Source organism: Numenius arquata, chromosome 6, assembly GCF_964106895.1.
Source record: "Numenius arquata chromosome 6, bNumArq3.hap1.1, whole genome shotgun sequence".
Lineage (NCBI taxonomy): Eukaryota > Metazoa > Chordata > Aves > Charadriiformes > Scolopacidae > Numenius > Numenius arquata.
Window position 1 is genome coordinate 60,738,764 of NC_133581.1, and position 21,571 is coordinate 60,760,334.

The 21,571-nt window shown below is 38.3% G+C and overlaps 1 protein-coding gene across 3 annotated transcripts in view; it reads left to right on the plus strand.

Moving 5' to 3' along the window:
- The window catches only part of TSHR (thyroid stimulating hormone receptor), a 61,883-nt gene that overhangs the window by 22,491 nt on the left and 17,821 nt on the right, over nucleotides 1-21,571 (plus strand). Inside the window, exons 2-7 of one of the 3 annotated variants that reach the window (XM_074148977.1) lie at nucleotides 1,632-1,703; nucleotides 5,995-6,069; nucleotides 12,130-12,204; nucleotides 13,402-13,476; nucleotides 17,193-17,270; nucleotides 18,252-18,320. In XM_074148977.1, the coding sequence (XP_074005078.1) occupies nucleotides 1,632-1,703; nucleotides 5,995-6,069; nucleotides 12,130-12,204; nucleotides 13,402-13,476; nucleotides 17,193-17,270; nucleotides 18,252-18,320 (444 nt within the window). The remainder of the gene's footprint in view (nucleotides 1-1,631; nucleotides 1,704-5,994; nucleotides 6,070-12,129; nucleotides 12,205-13,401; nucleotides 13,477-17,192; nucleotides 17,271-18,251; nucleotides 18,321-21,571) is intronic. The other 2 variants (XM_074148978.1, XM_074148979.1) reach the window with 2 other exon arrangements.

Below are 21,571 nucleotides of genomic sequence, written 5' to 3' on the forward strand. Positions count from 1 at the left end.
AAGTTTGAATATCTCACAATCTCTACTTAGGTATACCTGTATTTCTAAGTTAGTCAAAACCAGGGTTGTTTCTACGAAGATACAAAATATTTTGAGTCTTTGTGGTCTTATACTTTTTTAAAAAGCTTCTTTTTCTCATTAACGAAACTAGCTAGGATAATTTTGGGAAACAGTGTCTTTGCTAAAGATTGTTTGGGAAGATCAGAAAGGAGTTAGAGATTTTTGAGTTGTAGCTGAATATCTGTACTACTTGATTTTTGACCAAGAAACTCTTTACATTTCAGGTTGACAGATGTTTGGGGCCCAGGAAAGCAAAAATGCAAAGTTCTGCCCAAGCGGTCTAATACGTTCCTTATCAGTTGTTCAGGTTTCATTGTCTTGATATATGCAGCAGATAGGCTAAGCTTTTGGTGTAAATATAAAAGCAGAAAGAAAATGTTAAAAACTTCAGACTGACTTTCTGACCTATGAAACTAAGAAATGCAAACAAAATGTCCTCTTATGAAACTTAAAATGTTTTTCTGAAACATTTCCTTGCAATTTTTAAAAGAGCCTTCTCCTGCAATGATAGGAGTGTACATTCTCTTAATTTATATTTTTACTCAAGATAGAAGTTTTAAGAATTTCTACAGATATTTTTATTTCTTGTGTGCAAGTTCCAGAAGCTTGATAAATCTTAAGATGATAATATTTTTGTCTGTCTAAATTAAATATAATTATTATAATCAGGTACTTCATGTTATGAAACAGAAAATAAAATTAGGAAATCATCCTAATTTATTTAATCCTTTTCTACTGAACTGTTCTTAAACAGAAGCTATGGAAAAAATTTTTCATTTGTTCTTGATTATTCTTTAGACTATTCATCAACTATAAATTATGTAAGTGTATTCCTAGATGTACTGGAAAACCAAAGATTACCTCAACCAGCAATGACAGATTGTAACTGTAAGTTTAAGAGACATTATAGACTAATTTTTCCAAAGCATTTCCTCCTTTTTTGGAGGAGTCAGTCTGCTAGAGATTCATTCTATTAAGAACTTGGCTGTTGATAAGTACCTCCCTTAAATATTGCCTGTTTTTCTGAAACCTCGTGCAGATGAGTAAGATACCTAATTCTGTTCTGTCCTGAACTGCGTCTTTAACTGGGCTTAAGCTTAAAAATAACAATATACATACTGTCCCCGCATCAGAGGTTTAGGGAGGAAGAATGTTGTTTTTATTGCAAACTATATGGAGACTTCTGTAGAGGTAGCATGCAATTGCTCTAATTCAATTTTGGCTGGTATACCTGAATTTCTTGCTCGGAATGAGTGATGGGATATCTTTGTGGAGCATGAAATTATTAAAAGAATGCTTGTACTCTTAATACTTCATTTCCTTCAATGGGCGCATATGTCTGCTGGTCATGCTCTGGAGTTTTGGAAGGTCCATCATTACCACTGAATGCTGAGTTCCTAGGAGAGACCAAGCCACATAATGAAACAGGAACAGAGATGAGGCAAAGATGGAAACGTTGGGAAAAGGGAAGATAACAGAAATATTGGAGCAGAGCTGGAGTTGTGTAGGACTTTTGAATGTTAAATTGTACTTACCAAAGGATATTAACTGTGAAACTTTTATTTCTATAGGAGGTTTATGGAGACTCATCTAAGAACAATTCCAAGTGATGCTTTTTCCAATCTCCCCAACATCTCTAGGATGTAAGTTCCGTTTCTGATACTATTCTTTTAGCTCTTTTATTAAAAATCACTTTCCTTCTCCAAAATTCTGTCTTTGTGTATAAAGTCTTCTGAAATGAAAATATTTTTGCACCTTTGCTTCCTCACCACTTACATTTTAGAACTGCAGATAATCAGCCCATTGTTTATGGGCTGAACCAGCTATAGGAAGGCGTACTACACATTTTTGGATAGGAGCACACATTTGTTGAAGTAGATGTGATAAATAAGGCTATAAAACTTTTTTTTTTTAGTTCACAAAATATGAGAAATTATTTAATTCATAACAAATTCTATTGCTGGTCTGGGCTAAAAAATTGTTTCCAGCCCCCAACATGATTTAAAAAAACCCATGAAGAATTGACAGCAGTTTAAATTTGAACGGTGCCAATGCCCTTCTGGATTTTTCTTCTAGCATTACTACTACTATTACAAATCATGAACTCCCACTTTCTTGATATAAACTTTAGGTTAAGGAACCAGTACCTGCGTTTTAACTACAGCTCTTGTGTGTATGTCTTGGCCTCTAATGTACCTCATGTCTCATTTGCCTCTCCCAACCCATAATTTCCATCAGCAATGAAAATCAGCTTTGTAAACTCATCTAGAAAATGTTCCCAAGTTTCAATAGGGTGATAGAGACTGTGTTTACTGTTCCAAATATAGCACTTCATTTTGCTATGTGGTTTCTACTATATAATTTCCACAAATAAACTTTTTTTCCTCTGTACCGAATAGAAAATTTAGTTGTCCTCTTTATGAACCTTGTTTAAATAAAAGTTTTAGAGCAATTATTTCCTTTAAATGAATGCATAACTATGTACTCTTGATAGCCAGAGAAGAGATTGTTTCCCTGTGCTGCTTTGGCATCGGAATTAAACAAAAAGCATTTCAATAAAATGCTCAAATGCAAAGCTAACTCCTGTAAGAAAAGCATCAGTGCACTCAAAAAAAAGGTTTTATAAGGTATTCAGATGCAAGAGAAAGTTCTGGTTTACATCCTTGAAGTTGCAGATAAATTAAACCTTGGTAGAAGGGCTTTGCCTGGTATTTCCTACTAACTTAGGACAGGTTGAACATTCAATATTTTTAAGATCAAGGATAAAGAACCTTTTTCCTGGATTCAGGATGATGCTTTGGGGTCACATTCATGAAGAACTCACAGACACCTGACCTGTAGCTCCCTGAGCAGTTTTCTCCACAGCTTCTCCACCCAAAGTATCATCCCCGCATTGCACAGTGCTCTCTGCCAGCAGCCCCATGCAGAGCACGACACTTCCCCCGGCCACCGTTCCCCTCTGTGCAGTGCAGTGCCCTTCCGCACCCCACGCACACTGCTGTCCCCTGGCCACTGCCACCACACGGCTCCCCACCCCTAGCACGTGTCTGCGCCGCAGCGCTCCCACACCTCCCCTGCTCCCCGGCACCAGCCCATGCAGCACAGCCCCAGCTGAGGGCTTCCATTGCCTTAGCTGTTCCTGGGTGTCCTCTCGTGTGTCCTGGTTTGAGGTAAAGCAGAACCAATTTTCTGCTTACTAATTTTACTCTTCAGTTAAGCCTCTTCTAACTAACTGAACTCTCTGAAATTAACAGCATATTTTTCCAACAGTATCCTCTTCCAGAGTGATAAGACCTGATTGTTTATAATTTATACCAAGGAATGGTATGTAGAGAGGCTCTTGCTTATACTTATTGCTATAACAACCAAGGTCAGCTCACTTTGTTATTGCCCTGTTGGAGGGTCAGAAGAGGAAGAGCGTGGAGGGGTCACAGAGGAGGTCACACATAGAGAAGCAGACAGGACAGGTGACCCAAAACTGACCAACAGGGTATTCCATCCCATCTGCATCGAGACAGTGTAAAAGCTGAGGGATGAAAGGGTCAGCCTCTTTGTTCAATGGCTGGTGTCCAAGGAGGACTCTGTTCATCTGCCTTTGATCCCGATTCATGCATTCCTGAATCCAGATCCAGAATCCAGTTCCCATCCGTTGCTGAGTCCAGCCTGGGACTTCCCCAGCGCCTGTGGGTGGCGTGATTATCATCCTGGGCACTCCATACTGGTTTTGTATATATTTCATTATTTTCTTTTTATTATTATTTTATTCATATTTTCATTAGTTTAGTTTCTTTCTAAACTCATAAATATCTTTTCTCTCTCATCCTTCTCTCCCTGAAGGGAGATGCTCTTCCTCCTCTGAAGAGGAGAGAAGTAAAAGAGAGCATCCATCGTTCATTTTAGTGGCCAGTGCAGCCCAAACCACAACACCATGAAGTACCCCACACGTCCCCAAGCTGTCCTCCATCAGCAGCAGAGGAGAAGAGTGGCAGCTGGTGGGCAGCAACACAGGGAATGCTGAGGCTGGAAAAAAGCGAGGAAAGGCGGAGAGAGGGAGAAGGAAGAAAATAAGGGCAGTGAGAGAACCTTGTGGCTACTACCATGTGCCTATCTGCTTTAAATCCTGTCTCCTCAGGCTCTTTCTGAATGGGCAATGGTGATTAAAGTGTTATCTGCAAACAGACTTTCTCTGAAGCTGTGCATTTGGTGTTTAAGCTATGGCTGTGTTTACGATAGGTGTTGAAGGCATTTTGAAATCCTGCAAATTAAACACAGCTGGTAGGGAGAAGAGGCGCTGAATTGTAACACGCCTTCAAAATGGGAATTTAACCACGCTTTCCCTCTTCTTCTGATGCAACTCCCTACAGTTCCGATTGCTATGATTTTTCTTTCTTACATTTAACCTGTTGTATTATCTGTTCATTAGCCAGAGCCAAAAGGTTTTTGGAGGCAGTCTGAATACTTGGAATGTTTATGCACCGTTAATCCATGTTTCTGTTCAACATTCCTGCCTCAGAGGAGATTTTGAATGCATTTGTGTGGGTTTGGGGTGTTTAGGTAGATGACACTAAAGCAAATGAAACTATTCATTTCCCTGTCATCAATGATGATGTGGTTTAATTAATGTACACGAATACATCTGCTTATGAAGCAGAAGAGCAGAGGACAAACCCACAAATAAAATAAGACGTTTCCTTCCCTCTTTTGTCCCACAGCTGAAAGATATAAAACTGTAACTCCATCAGCTCCAAGCCAGGCAGTATCGTAAATATGTGACATACAGGATGGTGGGGAGAGTCGTGGTGGTTGCAATCCCCTTTGCTGCTCTTTTGCCCCTTCTCACACGTGAGAGAACAGCACTTGCCTGCCTGATGTAAGGTGACTCATTTTGATCGCAGAGCACACGAAGTACTCTCTAATTCCCAGCCCTAGCATGAGGATGCAATGTTTGTTCATTATCCACTTTTAATTTCATTTTTGTCAAGCTGATTTATGTATAGTTGTTTGCTACTAGAACAACTCTTTTTTTTTTTTTAACGTCATTGATATAACCTATCTTTTTGTATGTTAAAATGTAGGCTCTGTCAATATGGAATAAATAACTTTCTTTTAAGACTGAAACTTTAATTTCCTGGGCAATAGACATTTGTTGCTTACAGGAAAACAAAATTAAAGCATCTCACATAAAGTTCTAACCCTGCAATACTCAATCACAGAGGTACAGACTGGAAATACTTTCTGTATTGTATTCCTCTTTTATCATCTTCCTTCCCTTTTGAAGAGCCAAATAGCTTTGTAAAAGCAATATTACTGTAGAAAGAGAATCTGTTGGTCGTACAATCTCTACTAGTTACTTTTCTGGTATCTTTGCAAGCACTGTCAAATATATCTCCAGATTGACCAATAAAAAGTAAATCTCTTGTTAGAATAGTTAAAATCAATTCAGGTAATATGCTTTCAGCTTCAGTCTGGAGAGGACGTAAATTCCCTTGGAACAGCTAGTGGTATTAGTCACCTGCTGGTTGTTAGAGCATGCGCTGGTCACAAAGAATTCTTTCCAATTTTTTAAAACATCTTAAATATTTTTTAATATCCATTGAAAGAAATAAAGTTTTATCTTCTTTAAAATGTCCACCAAAAAAAAAAAATCTGATCCATAGTTGATTGTATTAAAAAGCTCTTCTGGATTAAATGATCATATTTTAATTTGCTATATACAATTATTACTCTTGATACTGTCATTTGAACACAACCCAATTAGAATTGATGTAAAATACCAGTTGGATATTTTTTAAGTTAAGTATGATTCTAGGTCCTTGCAGGCCTACTGATTTAAAACGAGGAAATAATAATAAAGAATATGCAAGGCATGATTGGCACTAGCCATGGCTTGCCAAGGTCTGAGATTTGTTTCTTTTTCTGTTTGCTGGTGTTTAGCTACATCTCCATCGATGAAACACTTCAGAGTCTGGAGGCCCATTCCTTCAACAGTTTAAGTAAAGTCACTCATATGTAAGTACTGTAATTAAATAAATTAATACAGTGGTATAGTAAATTTGGGGGGGTGTGGAAATAACATACATGTTGATGTTTGCGTTGTTTTTCTTCTCTCTTTTGTAGCTAAATATTCCTCTTCTGATTTCCTTTCTCTGTAATGTGGAATCAGTCTCTTTTTTGACTTGTGCTTTCTTTCCTTGCATCTTTTCGGTTCCCTTGCTCTTCTGTGTCCTCCCACAGAACTGTAAGAAAGTGTAGTGAAAAATATGTGGGACTACATTATGAACTTGATGGCAAGTTGAAATAAACTGGTAACTTTGACTTCTGTCAAAGTACTGAAGGTAAGTGTAAAACAGTAATATAAGCACCAGAAATAAAATCAGAAGGGCCAAATCACAGAGCAAAATGGCACTAGCTGGAGACATGAATAATAATAAGCAATCATTCTGGAAGTGCACTAGTAAAATGAAGAGTGTTTATCTGGTTATTAATTGGAGTGGGAATGTTAGGGACAAAGGCTTCTGGGAAGCACTTTTATACCTTTTTGTTCTGACCAGTCCTCACCAAATGATGCACTAGGGCCATTACAAAAGTGGTAGGAGGTCTGGTTTCCTGATCTGCTATACAATGGTTATGGCTGCGTAGGATCCCTTATATTTCTCAAAAGGCACTATCAAAAAAGAAACTGTACACAGATATAAAAGATTATTATTTTTTTTCTGCGTGAGAGCCAAAAATACCACCCAGGACAAGACACCATAACTCTACTCCCAAAAGCTCTGGGCAATCCCCAAATATTTTCAGATAGCCAACAAAGAAGGGCTGCCTCTAGCACTCAAAAGTGCTTACCAGGTTTTTAAAATTTGTTTGGAAGTAAGGCACATGTACCAAGGAATATCAAGGCATCTGGCAAATTAGGCAGTTGCATATAAGCTGTAAAAAAACCCCAATTTATAAATTTGACCATTTTTCTGAATTGCTTCCATAACTCCTCTGATTTGTTAAAACTTATCATTGTTGGGTTTGATTTACTTTCCAAAGAACAAGATTATTCAGGAATAAATGTATATGTTGTATTATGCATTTGTTTAATGTTCTTCATGTATTTTCAAAGTATTATCGCTAAAATAATACTGGGTAAAGATTATCATAGGGTATTTTGAAAGAGGTTGAGGTTGAAGTTACTCTAAGTTTTGAAAAGAAGTCATTTCACTGAGATTCATTTTCACAGGTTGTTTTTCATGGAATTTTCATAAAGTGCAGTTTTATGTAAATAATCTTTTAACCCTAATTTAAACGTATACGCAGAGTTTCATTTTAAAAACATTTCTTTTAAAACATAAGAACTTCTTAGGAGAAAACTTAGTGTTTGTGGAAGGGAGGAACTAATTGCTTTGGCTTGAGTCAAGTGCCGTGTGAATAGGTATCCTGTGTTCATCATCACCCCTGTCTGCCAAGCCCGTTAGTGTGATTCAGCTTTCATCTGCAGCCCTCCACTTCCTTGGTCCTTATTCAGTTCATGTGCCTCTGTCCTGACTTTCTGTTCCTCCCAGAGCTCAGCGCTCTTTAAGGACAGGCCATATTTATATGAAGCTCTGCCTGTCAAGCGCTGAGCAACTTCTGCAGACTGAGGGTACTGAAAACCTGCTGAATTTTAATGGGCCAGATCTCATTTTGGTTGTAATTAATGACAAAATTCGCACTCTATGAAGATGAAAATCAGGGCCAAGACTCTGCGGGGGTTTTTTCCCCCAATTTTGTTAAATTGCTCTCACAATGGTTTCTTATTCTTTCTTTATGTCTTTACCTTTTAAAAGTATGTCTGCAAGACAAACTTAACATGTTTACAAATTCAGAACTGTGTCTCCCATACAATGGCATAAGTATTTATTTTTTCTAGATATAATTGTGAGTGTCTAATTAGCAGTCAGTTGTGTCACTGTGTAGTTGTCTTACTAGTAGAGCTGCAGCTTGACAGCATTCCACTAAATACAAAGCTTTTGTAATTCGTTCATTGTTTCTCAGGAAAACACTCCTGTGGAAGGAAACCCAGAAAAATTCACTCTTTCTTTTCCCCTTCTCTGTGACTCTGCTGATTCTCCTCTGATCTCTCCTTACTCCCTTCTCCTCCTCACTCCAAAAGCTCTCTCCTCTTATACTATCACATGAAAAGCCCTCTCAGCATTTGGGAACAGGGCCAAAGGTTATGGTTCAAGAGGCTTGCCCTTGTATATGGGAAATCACTTGGAGAGCCGGTGGGGAACCGCTCTCCGTCCCTGCGGTGAGCTGGAGCCAAGGGCCAGGGCAGCTCTGCCAGCCTCCGGGCCAGGGCTGCACTTCTCTGCCTGGACAGCTCGTGGGATACGGCGCTGCGGAAAGGAGAGGTGATTTGATGGAAATCTCTGAGAAGGGACTGGAGAAGGAGACTGAAGAGATCCGGGGGGATTGTTGTATACCGGCAGTGAATTTCTGGGCACTGGGACAAGCGCTGTGCAGAAAAATCATGTTAAAATCTGCAGTCTGGAGGTAGGGAATAGACCGTTGGGAGACTCAGCCAGTTTTCTGGTGCTGGCAGTGCAAAGGCTTGTCAGGTGCTTGCAAATGAAATAACACAAATAAGTTTGGCTGTAGGCAGAGAATAAAACATGGAAGTACATATACATGTGAGAAAAGCCAAGGAAGCTAGGGACAAAATTAGTCTAAGAAGGCAGAGAGGGGTCCCAAGTTATTAAAAGAAAAAGGGCTGATTTAAAACATTTCAGAACTGCTGACCTGGATATCCTTAGTCTTCTTCATAGGTATTTCAGCATAACATTATTATATTGAGACTCTATGCCCAGATTTGCAATTTCTGGATTCGGGTCTTGAGGAAACTCAAGGATGTGCCAATATTGCAAAGCAGGTATGAAAGACATGTCTGGTACATGAAATTTAGAAGCAGCCACTTAAACATGTAAATGTTTGTGCTTTTTTAAAAGTTACTAAATTCATATAGGATGTTAAGTAGAATATTACCCTTTCTAGAAGTTATCTGGTGAATTTATGTCTAATTAATTAATTCATTAGACTAATATTTCAATAGTTCTTATTATTAGTTTCATTTTTAGACGCATTTGGAATTGGAACTAAATATTTATATCTTTGTAACTGAACATAAGTTCATAGTTATTTGAAAATCTTGACACAGGACTTTGTATCATCAAGTGACTTTCTCTGCACATCTGTTCTTGACGTGATAAAATTTTTTAAGAATTTTCTTTAAAAAGCAAAATTAAGTTGCTGTTCCTGGAAAATCAGGTGGTGGTTTGATTGTGAACCTAGTACATTTTTAATTACTAGTCTGAGTGCCAGAAACAAAATTTAAAACATTGATTGCCTTTAAAGTACAAATAAGCCAATTCTTAATTGTTTTACATACTTTCTAAAATAAAGCAGAAGCCGAATAGTTTGTAAAGTAGCTTTGAATAATGTTGTAAACATTGCACTAATAATTCTGTTACCTTGTGGGTAGTTAGCAGCATTCTTCCTTCTCACGAGCATCTCCAAGTAGTTTCAGTTAGGACTGCAGAGTGAAACATTTGTTAAGGGCACTTTTTGCCTCTCTGCATCAATGGTCAACAAAGATGCCTATTACCCGTCTTAGGTTTTTTTATATCTTTACAGCACTTCATTCCCACACGGACTCAGAATTGTTGCATTGCTGTGTGCTAAGATTAACTTGTATTTTTAGAGTGTGTCAAAGTTCCATATCAAAAGTCATTTAAAATCAGCTCTCATAGACACTTAGATACCTGGGAACTAGCCTACTAGACATTTTTAAGTATACTCTTTGCCTTTATCTGCATTTTAGGCAGCTAAAACTAATAATAGTTTTTCTAAAGCTACTTTTCAAAGGAACCTTAACTTTCTAAATCAGTGGATTTCAATCTTCTCGATTCACCAGTTCAGAAAAGCTCACTGATAAAAGCTCAAACTCTGACTAAGGAACCTACCAATAATCAACCTGCTTTTCTTAGGTTTTTGGATCCCTTAGAATTAATCCTTACACCACAGCAGTCTTTTGATTGTGATTTGAAAACTACTATCATATAACATCTAGGCACCTTTGAGTATATTAGTCATGACTGATTAATGCAAATGAAATTGTGAAATCCAGTTGGTGTATCACTATCCTGTTAACTGATGAGATCAGAACTATTCAAATATCTTTTCTCCTTATGGGCTTCACTTCATAGGCTCCAATAGTGGTGGAACTATAGATATCCTTTAAATCTGTGATTTTAGGGGGAGGTTCTTTCCAGAACTCTGAGATTAATTATGTTTGTGTGTGTGCAAAACAAGGACAGCAGCACAGTTCATGAATGGAACTGAATTTGAAGATCTTTCTCTTTTTCATGCGTATGAAATGAGAAGCCCCATATTCAGCCTGTCAAGTGCAAGAGGCACATTTGACTGGACTAGAAGTAAGAAAAATTGGATTTTTCTCCTGATGTTTTTCTTAAGCATAGCATTCGCTTTGTTCGAACCACCTTTTACCTTTTTGTACCTCTCTCATCCTCTTTCTCATCTATTTTTGACTAGAGACTTCTAAGCAACTGGCTGGCTGCTGTTGATTTCTGTAGTGCCTACTGCAATGGGCCCTGTTCTTCTTTTTGGGCTTAAGAAGCCTCTGTAATACAAAGTGTAGGATGAAAGGCAAATATAAATACAGTATATATTAAAGCATACTTTTTTCCTAATCCCAGCATTACCAATTCAAGGAAATCAAACAGCAGGGACATAAACCTTTCCCCAACAGTCAATTGAATCATCTTGATTTCCTCACTCACATTACTTAAGCTTTTCTCTGATCACTGTGCCAACTGTCTCATCTGGCAGTTTTAAATCTTTTATTCCCAGATTAATTAGTTTTTCATTTGCCTTTGTTAAACAGCACATGCCCTCTCATGGCCCAGTTACTTAATAAATCAAAATCTGATTGAATCTCATTGCATTATTTGGTGCTTCCAATTTTAGTACCATCTGCAGATTTTGAATTCTTACTTTCAGTACCTTCATCGAAGTAATTTACGCAGAATGCTATGAATAGCAACAAGCCAAAACCTGATGACTCTATGGTACTCCAATGCATTATCCATTTCCAGGCTGAAGGCTGATCTGAAGACTCTCTTTACCTGGAATATGTTTGGTCCACAACAAAGGAATATCTGGCCAGGAAGCTCATGAGTCCAGCATTTTAAATGTAGTCAGTGATGGAAAATACATGTCAGTTAAAGATTATAGAGCAAATTCCATGGTTGGGAGTGTGATAGCTACAGAACTAATACAATAATTTGAGAGAAGCAAGAGAGTGATACTGAGAAGATTTCTTTTGAAGACAGAAACAGTGTTATTCAAAGTAGCTAACAGAGATAAAGAGTATTTATATACAGCATTGTAATAGCAGTAGTACAGCTATTAATACTACACTGTATTATTAATTAATTAATACTACACTGTAGTATTAATTACTTCATTTAACACATGAGTAAAAGGAAATCCTTGACCCCCTGAAATGTTGGAGTAAAAACTGAAGACCTGAAAGATGGAGCAGAACTGTTTTGTCAGTATAACAGTATATAGAAAGGCTGAAGTCTCGATACCTGTATCTACATACTGATTTAACTACTGTCTTGTCTCTTTCCCCACTCTTCTTTCTCAGACAACTTGGCTTGGTTGATTTTGTCCTGTAAAAATTATTCCAGTGGCAGAGGTATCTTAAAACCCTAACTTCCTGATACCTATATTGTGTAGGTTACTTTGCAGTGTTAGGGCCTGGTAAACTAAATAACCTCAGACGCTTCTTCCCTCCTAAATTAAACTAGCCAGTCCCCACGACTGCATTGATCCAGATGATCATTCATTACTGTAAAATTGCTCAGAATGCACTGTGATCTTTACCTAGTGCTGGCGAGTACAAAAGCTCATTGCAGGAATTAGGTCCCTGAAATTTCATTTTAACATTGCTGATTTCTGTTATGACAAATAATTAAATACTAATGATCGATGTGGTAATGTTCCTCCTTTTTTTTACAGTGAAATTCGAAATCTTAGAAACTTGGATTACATAGATCCAGATGCCTTTAAGAACCTCCCACTTTTAAAATACCTGTAAGTATTTAACACGTGTAACAAGTTGGCACTTAAGCCTCACAGATGACTCTTTACACTACAGCAGGTTTGCTTCTTTGCATTTCATTTTGGAACTGATTGCAATGTTTTTCCCTGTTGCTTTATTTTAATGCCAGGAAGCCAGCTAGGGTAGGGGTTGGAACTTCGACTACTTTTGTGAGAAAGGAAAACATGTTCACAAATTAATCAGAAATTTTGCCTTTCTTCTTATGATAAGTGCTCTCTTACTGTATTTTTGTAGAGAGTAGTGGGAAGAAGGGATACAACAGAAATATATACATCTTTTATATTTACTAGATAGTTACACAAGGTTTTAAAGCATACCTGTCAGCTAAATGTGACAAGCCCATCTACAGACACTTAATTTCATATGACTTCTGTGGCAGAAAGAAATCCTCAAGAATTCTCTGTATTCCCATGAAGTTTCTAAAGAGCAAAACAGAGTAAGCAGACCATGAAATTCTAAAATTATAGCATAGAAAAGAGAGATACAAAAATAACAACTTCTGTGATTTTGAGTAATGTTTGGAAGACTCTAGAAAGGGCTCTGTGTGTATGTATGGTGGGAGTAGTGGTGGGGAGGAAAGATTTTTCCAGATTTTTCCTTTAGGTCCGAAAGCAATAAAAAGAAATTAGTCAAAATAATTTCATTTCAGGAGAATAGTTTTAAAAATTGAGAACTATATTTTCGTAAGTTATTTCCACTCTCCAGGAGTTCATAAATAAGGGGCATTAACTATACTCAAATTTGAAGACAGTTTCCTTTTTTAGAGCTATTTGAACAGCTTTTAGCCTCAATGAAAGACAGGGGATTTGGGCATCCAGACTACTGTCTGAAGCAGCCCTCGTCTCTCAAGTGACTCCAGGGTCATAATTTTTTTTCTCCCTGTCCACCTCACAGGCTACTTCCCTCTGCAAATCTCCTTAGATGTCTTATTGTTTTGTGTTCACATTTTTTAGATTCTATAATTTATGATAAATCTGGTATTTTTTTTTTTTTTCATTTGTTCTTGCATCCTTAGATTTTGGACAGTTGATTATAAATTAATTGATTGACAATAAAGAGAATGAAATAACCGTCCTGCACTGTTGAAGGCAGTTGCCTGTTGAATACGTTGCCTGTTGTTGTTCAGTGATCCCGTACATGTAATTCTTTCTGTTTCTTCTCTCTTTCAGTGGTATTTTTAATACCGGACTCAAAGCATTTCCAGACCTCACCAAAATCTACTCATCTGATGTGAACTTTTTACTGTAAGTATCTGTCCTCACAGCTGGTTTGAATACAGCTGTCCTCAGAACCCAGGAAGACCTATAGTGAAGGTTTCTGTTTTCGAGAGAAATATAAAATAAGTCAGACAAAGCACTTTTCCTCAAGCTATATTTCAATGACCATTAGTACCAAATCTGGAAAATGCCAGGTCACTATACATCTGAGCTGGACTGTGGACACACAAGCGCATTTCTCTTGAATTAACTAAAGCACATGATAGACAACTTCTATGCCTTTTGCTTTTATTTTGTTTTTGTAATGGCTGTGCAATACCTGAATTAGTCTGAAGTCAGAATATGGTGACACACAGGACCTGATCTGACATACAGCCTGCTAACACAAAGTCGTCCTGTCAATATTCTTCTCACAAATTTATGCTGGCACGGCGAACTCATACTGCACATTTTCTGATATTATTCTTCATTCAGCACCTATATTGTTGAATCATAAACTTCATCAGCAATCTGCATTCTTTCCTTTGACTCCACCCTGAGCACAGATTAAAGAACTGGACAATCTTGAGAGCAATTATTTATCATTACGCCTTTAAAAAGCTTGGTGTTGGCTGAGCTCCCATTTTCAGGAAGATTTTGCTGAAGATTTATTTTATCCAAAATATGTTGCTTCATATAATTTAATGTTTTAATAAAGAACACATAAAAGGAGCTTAAAAACCAAATTGCCAAAGCTGAGAAATAAAGTAGGGCTTTTAAATCGCTAGACCAGTAGCACCCTGGTTTCCTGACAGCCTTAGTAGTGAGGTGAGCTCAGGCTGGCACAGCGTGTCTTTAGGAAAGAGGACTACCCATCTCCCTTCTGTCTCTTACCTTTTTTTTCATAGTCGTTGAATGAGATGTATGCTCTTTTAGCTTGACAGCATAAGCTTGTATGAACACACACTTTGCCTAAATGCCCTTGCCCAACCTTACTTCATCATAGAATCACAGAATGGTTTGGGTTGGAAGCGACCTGAAAGATCATCTAGTTCTAATCCCCCTGCCGTGGGCAGGGACACCTCCCACTAGAGCAGGTTGCTCAAAGCCCCATCCAGCCTGGCCTTAAACACTTCCAGGGATGGGGCATCCACAACTTCTCCAGGCATCCTGTTCCAGTGGCTCACTGGAAGTGTCACCCACAGTGAAGGTGACACTTTGTAGAGTCTCATTTCAAGAACAAGTCTATAGTCCCACTGAACAACCAAAGCACCAGGACTGACAATTTTCTGCTTGCAAGCTAGACTTCCTAGGTAGAGCCATCTCCCATTAACTAAAATCCTCATCTGGAAAGAATATTCTTACTAGCAAGCTTTGCTATTTTAGTTGGGTTTGTTCACATGGGGCACTCCTACATAACACTAAGACCATCTTCCTTTCTCACACCTTAAAACCCATTTACTTTAACTGATTTAAAGGCACTCCCTCCCTCCTCTTTTTTTTTTTTTATAAATATGGCTTGAAGCAAATGGCGGAACAATTTATTGGAGAAAGAGAATGGGAACACAAATGGGGCAGAGGGGTTTCCCATTATTATCCATAAAGGTATTTCAGAAACAAAGAATTCTGCTGTAAAAAAATCAGGTGTTTCTTGGTATTCAGAAAGCAAAGACGACATCCATCTTTGTGCCCTAACCTGCAACTTAAATTCAAATTCTGGGTTGTAATAAAGCCCAGGAGGAATAGCAGATCAGATGAAGACTTGCAGGCTGACACAAGGCAAAAGTATGTTGGTCGCTACTTAGTCCTAGAGAGTAGTTACCAATCTTACATCATACCAGTGTTGAGCTGGACAAGGCTTGACCGCTGGACGGGCTAGGTAAAAGGCTATTAGAAATAAGAAATATTATGCTAGAAGGTGACTTGCAAAGACATGATTGATGATCTACCCCAGGCGCTGCTAAGAAGTGTTCTTAGTCAAGAACGGACAGTCCCCTCTGCATTCATGATCTCGATGATCTCAAAGGTCCCTTCCAACCATGAAGATTCTGTGATTCATGGTCTGCCATTGGCAAGACGAACCTCAGAGCAATGTAGAAATGCCGGTTAGACCTTTAGTGAGCAATGAGATCTTCCCTCCCAAAGATCTGAAACTATAGGTAAGGTTTGTGCTAACTCACACTCCATAACCTGGAGCTGCTACGTTTGCCTTGGCTGTAGGCCTCCGAGATTGAAACCTGAGTCAGCCAGAGCTCTGAGTGGAATACATCTACATCTTAAGAGCTGTTAGGGATTTACTCAAAGACCAAAAGGGCTTTATCTTAGATTAAGCTCTACTGGATTGTAAAATAAACACTACACTTACTAAGTAGAGACAACCAAGAATTAAATAGGCTAGATGAAACAGAAGCAGTTTATACAACCATCTGTATCCCTGCTTCCAATCAACTCAGAGATTTTTCTAAGTGGCAGATAGCAAAACATTATTTTACTTCTACCTTGAAAATTTTTGATAAAGATCACTAACAAAAAATAAACATGGGTCATATATGCTAAAGACACTTTAAAGAGTAGACCTGCACTTTCAAGGGAGGTATTTCTAAACATTGCTATTCAATGAAAGGTAGCCTTTTTGTTTCTTTCATCAAGAAAAAAATCTGGTCCTGAAGAATAATAGGTTTCTAAATGATGAATAAGATATAGCTGGGAAAAAAAACCCGAACATTCATTGTATCACTTGGTCTTTGAGATCAAGCAACTTACAAGTAAACATTTGTTTAGAAAAGTGAACTGATCTCAAAAACATCAAGCCAAAATAACTTGTGGTGGAAACCACTTATCAGTGAAAACTACTCGGAATGAAAATGGTTGTAGTACAGTTCACTGTTAGCACATATATATGCACATATACAGCACAGAAAAGGAATGAATTTGTTCCTGTCACATGGGCAGTTGGGACTTCTCGACCCATGGATGTTACATCTAATCCACAAGCTAAAGAAAAGAAAAATTTGCAGAATATTTTGGTTTCCAGACTCTAATATGATTCAGGAAAAAGCAGAAGGACAATCAGACACTTTGCCCTTTGTTTTTACCAGCTTTTTTCTCTCTCCTTTTTCCAGTTTATTCCTAGTAAATCTCGTTAGATTTTCTTTGTCCCTTTTGTCAGGACAGTGTTTTGGTTTGAAGATACCTCGTATTTATTAAGACTGCAGAGTGGGAGTACAAAACTATTTAAGAAATGACAGATAGTGAAACACTCATTTGGAGAAGAGTTGAGAAGAATCATTGGGTTAGATCACACAGTAAGTTACTTCACCTGTGCTAGATACAGTTCCGGGAAGTGAAATGCCTCTGTCCTGAATAATGTATTATCTGATGTCTTATCTGAACTCAGCTAGAGATCAGGATATTGGCTCTAAAGTCACTTGGGCTGGCTCAGTTGAGGCTGCAGCATTATTTACTTTGCTGATTCTCTGGCTTATGAGACAAGGGACCTGCCCGTGCTGTTCACTGCTATAATCGCACAGGCTGGGACACCTCACCAGGACTATAAACCCATCTGCTTCACCAGCTCACTTCCTGGAGGCTGGAACATGCTCGATCCTTAATCATCCCACATGTATCTTCTTGCCTTAGATACAACTAAACAAGTCATTCTACACTTTTATTTATTATCAAGGCAGAGAACAACTACTAATAAAGCTGTTCTGGAGAAGCTCTGTTGGGCAGATGTTTGATTGCCATGTTTTGTTCTTTTTCAGTGAAATTGCAGACAATCCTTTCATGACTTCAGTGCCTGCAAATGCTTTCCATGGGCTTTGTAATGAATCTCTAACTCTGTAAGTCCTTCCAGTTTAAGTCCCGAGGCAATTACCTCTCTCAAGCATGCGGTACGATGTTTTAAAAAAAATATTATCCTCGTCCTACTCTCTAGTAGTTTGTGACAGAGAAACACCATAGACATATAGTATCCATAATCTAGTTTGAATAAATCTTTTACTTTGACAGTGACTTGAGTCAGGCCTGCTGCTTTCTCTTTAAACTGGCTTACCAAAGTGGTTTTGCTTTTGTATGACCTTAATACCAGTGAATGGTTATATTGGAGAAAAACAAAGGGAAAAGTTTGCAGAGGAGTTCTTCTCTAAAGCTACAGCATTGTTAGAACTGTGTGTAACTTTTTTGCAACCTAAGTGGCACATACCATTAAAACTAATGGGTGGCAAATGTAAGAAGAGTCATATTAGAAGAAATATGGTTAAATAAATTTCAGTTATGCAAGTCATACTCCGTGTGAGCCACATGAAAGCACTGAGGGGAGTGAAGATGACTGTAATGAGTTATGACCTGAACTAGGGGAAAGAGCACTAGAATGCAAAAAAGTGAATTCTAAAGAAATTCTAAAAAAATCCTTTTGCTCTAAGGTAGCAAAAGAATGAATTTTAAAAATTCAGGCAGGCCCGATAGTAAAATCATACCTATTTTTCTAGGTATTAGTTCCTTTAGCCTTCCCTAATCAGTCCTAGCAGAGTTTTGTTTCCTTGTTCTCAGTTTGAGCGTGGGAAAGTCTTAGCAAAGTCTTTTTGCTGTAAAATGAAGTAAAAGATGGCACACCTGCCACATGGTATTCTTGATTCAGCTACACTCAAGAATGCTCCTGGGCATTTGTTTGACCTTGAACTATAATTGCTGCTTCTTCAAGAGATTAAAATTAACCCATCCATAAATGTGCTGTTGCCCAGAAAAATTGTATGCAAGATGCTAGGTATTCAGGTATTGAAGCAACCCACAATATACTAATTTATTATTTTTTTTGCTTGCAGCAAACTCTACAATAACGGTTTTACCAGCATCCAAGGCCATGCTTTTAATGGGACAAACCTGGACGCTATGTAAGCAGCAGATCATCCTCTTCTTTCAGAAAAAAAATATAATAAATACTCTATGCTTGCTGGAGGCTCTCAAATACATACCTTATTCTAATAATTTTTAGGGAGCAAAGAAAGGATATTAATTTCAGCCAGCAATAAAAATATGGCTGCTTAATGTCTTCTGCAGTGTGCTTTCATTTAGTATCTATATTTATAGCTCAGAAATAAAATCATGGCAGGTAATTCCAGGGTGAATTTTGCTCTGGTTTGAAGCTACAATAAAATTTCTTTTGATCAGTAACATTTCTAAGACAATTTGGAAGATAATTATGGTATTTTACTTACAAGACAGTTTGTTTTAGTAAGTGTAGCACCGATAATGGTAGCAGCCCTTTCACAGAAATCTCTTATCTGCAAAAAAGTGAGTGATATAAGGTGTTGGAAGCAATTCAGAGGAATTCACTTGCGCTAGAAATGAGGGCTGGACATCTCAAAAGCATGAAGCAACCATTTCGGCTTTGCCCTTGCCACCGTACGGTAGTTTCTGGAAACCTAATACTTGAAGTGAGTGAATATCCTTTTTACACATACCCAAAATCATGTGCCTCCATCGTTAACACAGAACAAATCTCAATTCCAGGGGCTCCATTCACTTTGGCAGAGCTTACTCTGGTCCTACAGAGGCTTGACTGAAGAGTCTGGCTGGCAATCTCATGAGTAAAGAGATTTCTTCATCGTGAGCTCTAAAATTAACAAGAGAGGCATGAGGATAGATGTGATTATTTTCAGTACTTTAAATTGGGCTTGAATTCTATAAGAATTCTATAAGAGCATCCTTCACATTGTCTTAATCTTTCCAAGCTGCCTTTTTTTCCTTAACAGCTAGCTAGACTTCTTAAATTTTGAAAAGGCTTGAGTTAAAGATCTGGGATAGGTCTTATTTTACTCACATTAGTTCAGTTACTTTGAACTTTCATATGAGAAAAGAAGTTTTTCATGATGACATAGTGTTTGTACTAGTGCCCACAGAAATTGCAAGATGTAAAATATGGCAAAATTAATCCAGTGTCTTGCCTGAATCCCTCTAAGCTGTATACGCAATACTTAAAACCTTTCTAAGCAATACATGAACTGTGCTGGCTCTTCCATTTCTTACATTTTGATGAAACACAAGTTGGAGATGATTTTGTAGGAATTTTTCCTTTTTGCTTCTCTGATAGTGTGCAAGAGTGATCGCTTCTGGCCGCTTTGAAATTTTCCTTATTATTAAAGAATCAAGTGAAAATGTAGTTTTAGAAGATCTGGAGTCCAAAACACCTGCTTTATTGGGCTGGGTGGAAGTAGAGAAGCAGAAAACACATGCTAGGTTCTGCAGATACTGCTTGCTTACTTTCAGAAAAAGTTTGCAATCAGTATTCTTTAAGGGTATTTCAGTATTCTTTAAGGCCTCAAGGGTAGAGGGTCTTACAGAGAGATCTGGATAGACTTGAGAGCTGGGCAATCACCAACCTTATGAAATTTAACATGATCAAGTGCCAGATTCTGCTCCTGGGATGGGAGTAATCCTAGTTATACACACAAATTGGGGGACAAGAGGCTGCAAAGCAGCCCTGCAGAAAGAGATCTGGGGGTTTGGGTTGATGGCAAGTTGAATATGAGTCAACCGTGTGCCCTGGCAGCCAAAAGGGCCAACCGTGTCCTGGGGTGCATCCAGCACAGCATCGCTGGCCGGTCCAGGAAGGGGACTGTCCCATTTGACACTGCACTGGTGTGGCCCTACCTTGAGCACTGTGTGCAGTTTTGGGCACCTCAATATAAGAAGGACATCAAACTACGAGAGTGTGTCCAGAGGAGGCGAGTGAGATGGTGAAAGGCCTCAAGGGCAAGACTTAGAGGAGCAGCTGAGGTCACTTGGCTTGTTCAACTTGGAGAAGAGAAGGCTGAGGGGTGACATCATGGCAGTCTACAGCTTCCTCAAGGGGAGCAGCGGAGGGGGAGGTGCTGATGTCCTCTCTCTGGTGACCAGCAATAGGACACCAGGAAATGGAATGAAGCTGCGTCAGGAAAAGTTCAGATTAGACATTAGGAAAAGGTTCTTCACTGAGAGGGTGGTTGGTCACTGGAACAGCCTGCCCAGGCAAGTGGTCACGGCACCAAGTCTGTCAGAGTTCAAGGAGCATCTGCACAATGCTCTTAGTCATATAGTTTAGTTTTATGTAAAACTAAAGGAGCAGGGAGTTGGACTCGATGATCCTTATGCATCCCCTCAAACCTGAAATATGATTCTAAGTGAATCTTTCCAGAGACTGGCTATGATGCACTAGTTAAGCAAATTAAAAGAACCCAAAAGAACTACAACCGGGCTTACTTTCAGGGCTTTATCTACCAGCAGTAAAAATGGTTTCTTACAACAAACAGTTTTCTCCTAATTAAATCATATGACATTTACTTTGAGCAAAGCACTACTCCAGATTTACAAGGCAAACTAGGGAGCTGAACATCAGTGGTGAACCCTTTATCTGTTTGATAAACTACATTGAAATTTCTAAACTAATTTTCTGAAGTAGTTTGGTTACCGTATGCCAAGATAAGGTATAATTTTGCTAAGTGGAAGCTTGGAGATTTGTTGTTTCTAGCAGCAGCATTAAGTTAATGTAAAAGAACAGTATTTCATTTTCTGTATTCTGACATTTCTAATTTGAACTCCTGTTTATCTACCACTGTACAGTGAAGAAAGTACCTGTTTTCCTCTGTGTCTGACCTAAGGTCCCTTGGACTTGATGAAACCAGGAGTAAAAAGAAACTACGAGAAAAAGAGTGAGGGAAAGAAATTTTAATGGGTTTTGAATTATGACCTCAAGGAGGAAAACAAGTAAAAAAGGAAAACAATTGAAAACAGTAGTTCATTTTTGACAAATCATTCAAAGACTCCATTTTCCATCCATAAATCAGAAGACATTTTGGGAATCTCAGAGGCTACCTTCTACCATGCAGTGTGCCTTCCTACCACTCTTGCAGTATTAAAAGACTGAGGCAATTCAAGGAGGTCAAAACAATCAATGCAGATATGGGTCTGAAACCATGCATAAATAGTTTCCATTACCATACGGAATGATGGCGCTACCTAATATATCTCCTCATCCAACAAGGACCTGTGTTTTATAGCAAACCACAGCATTGCTGTATATATTTTATAAAGGCAGGGGAGTAAAGAACCAGGAATGAAGGGCTGAATGATACTTTTACTGAACAGCATTCATCTGAAACTTGAA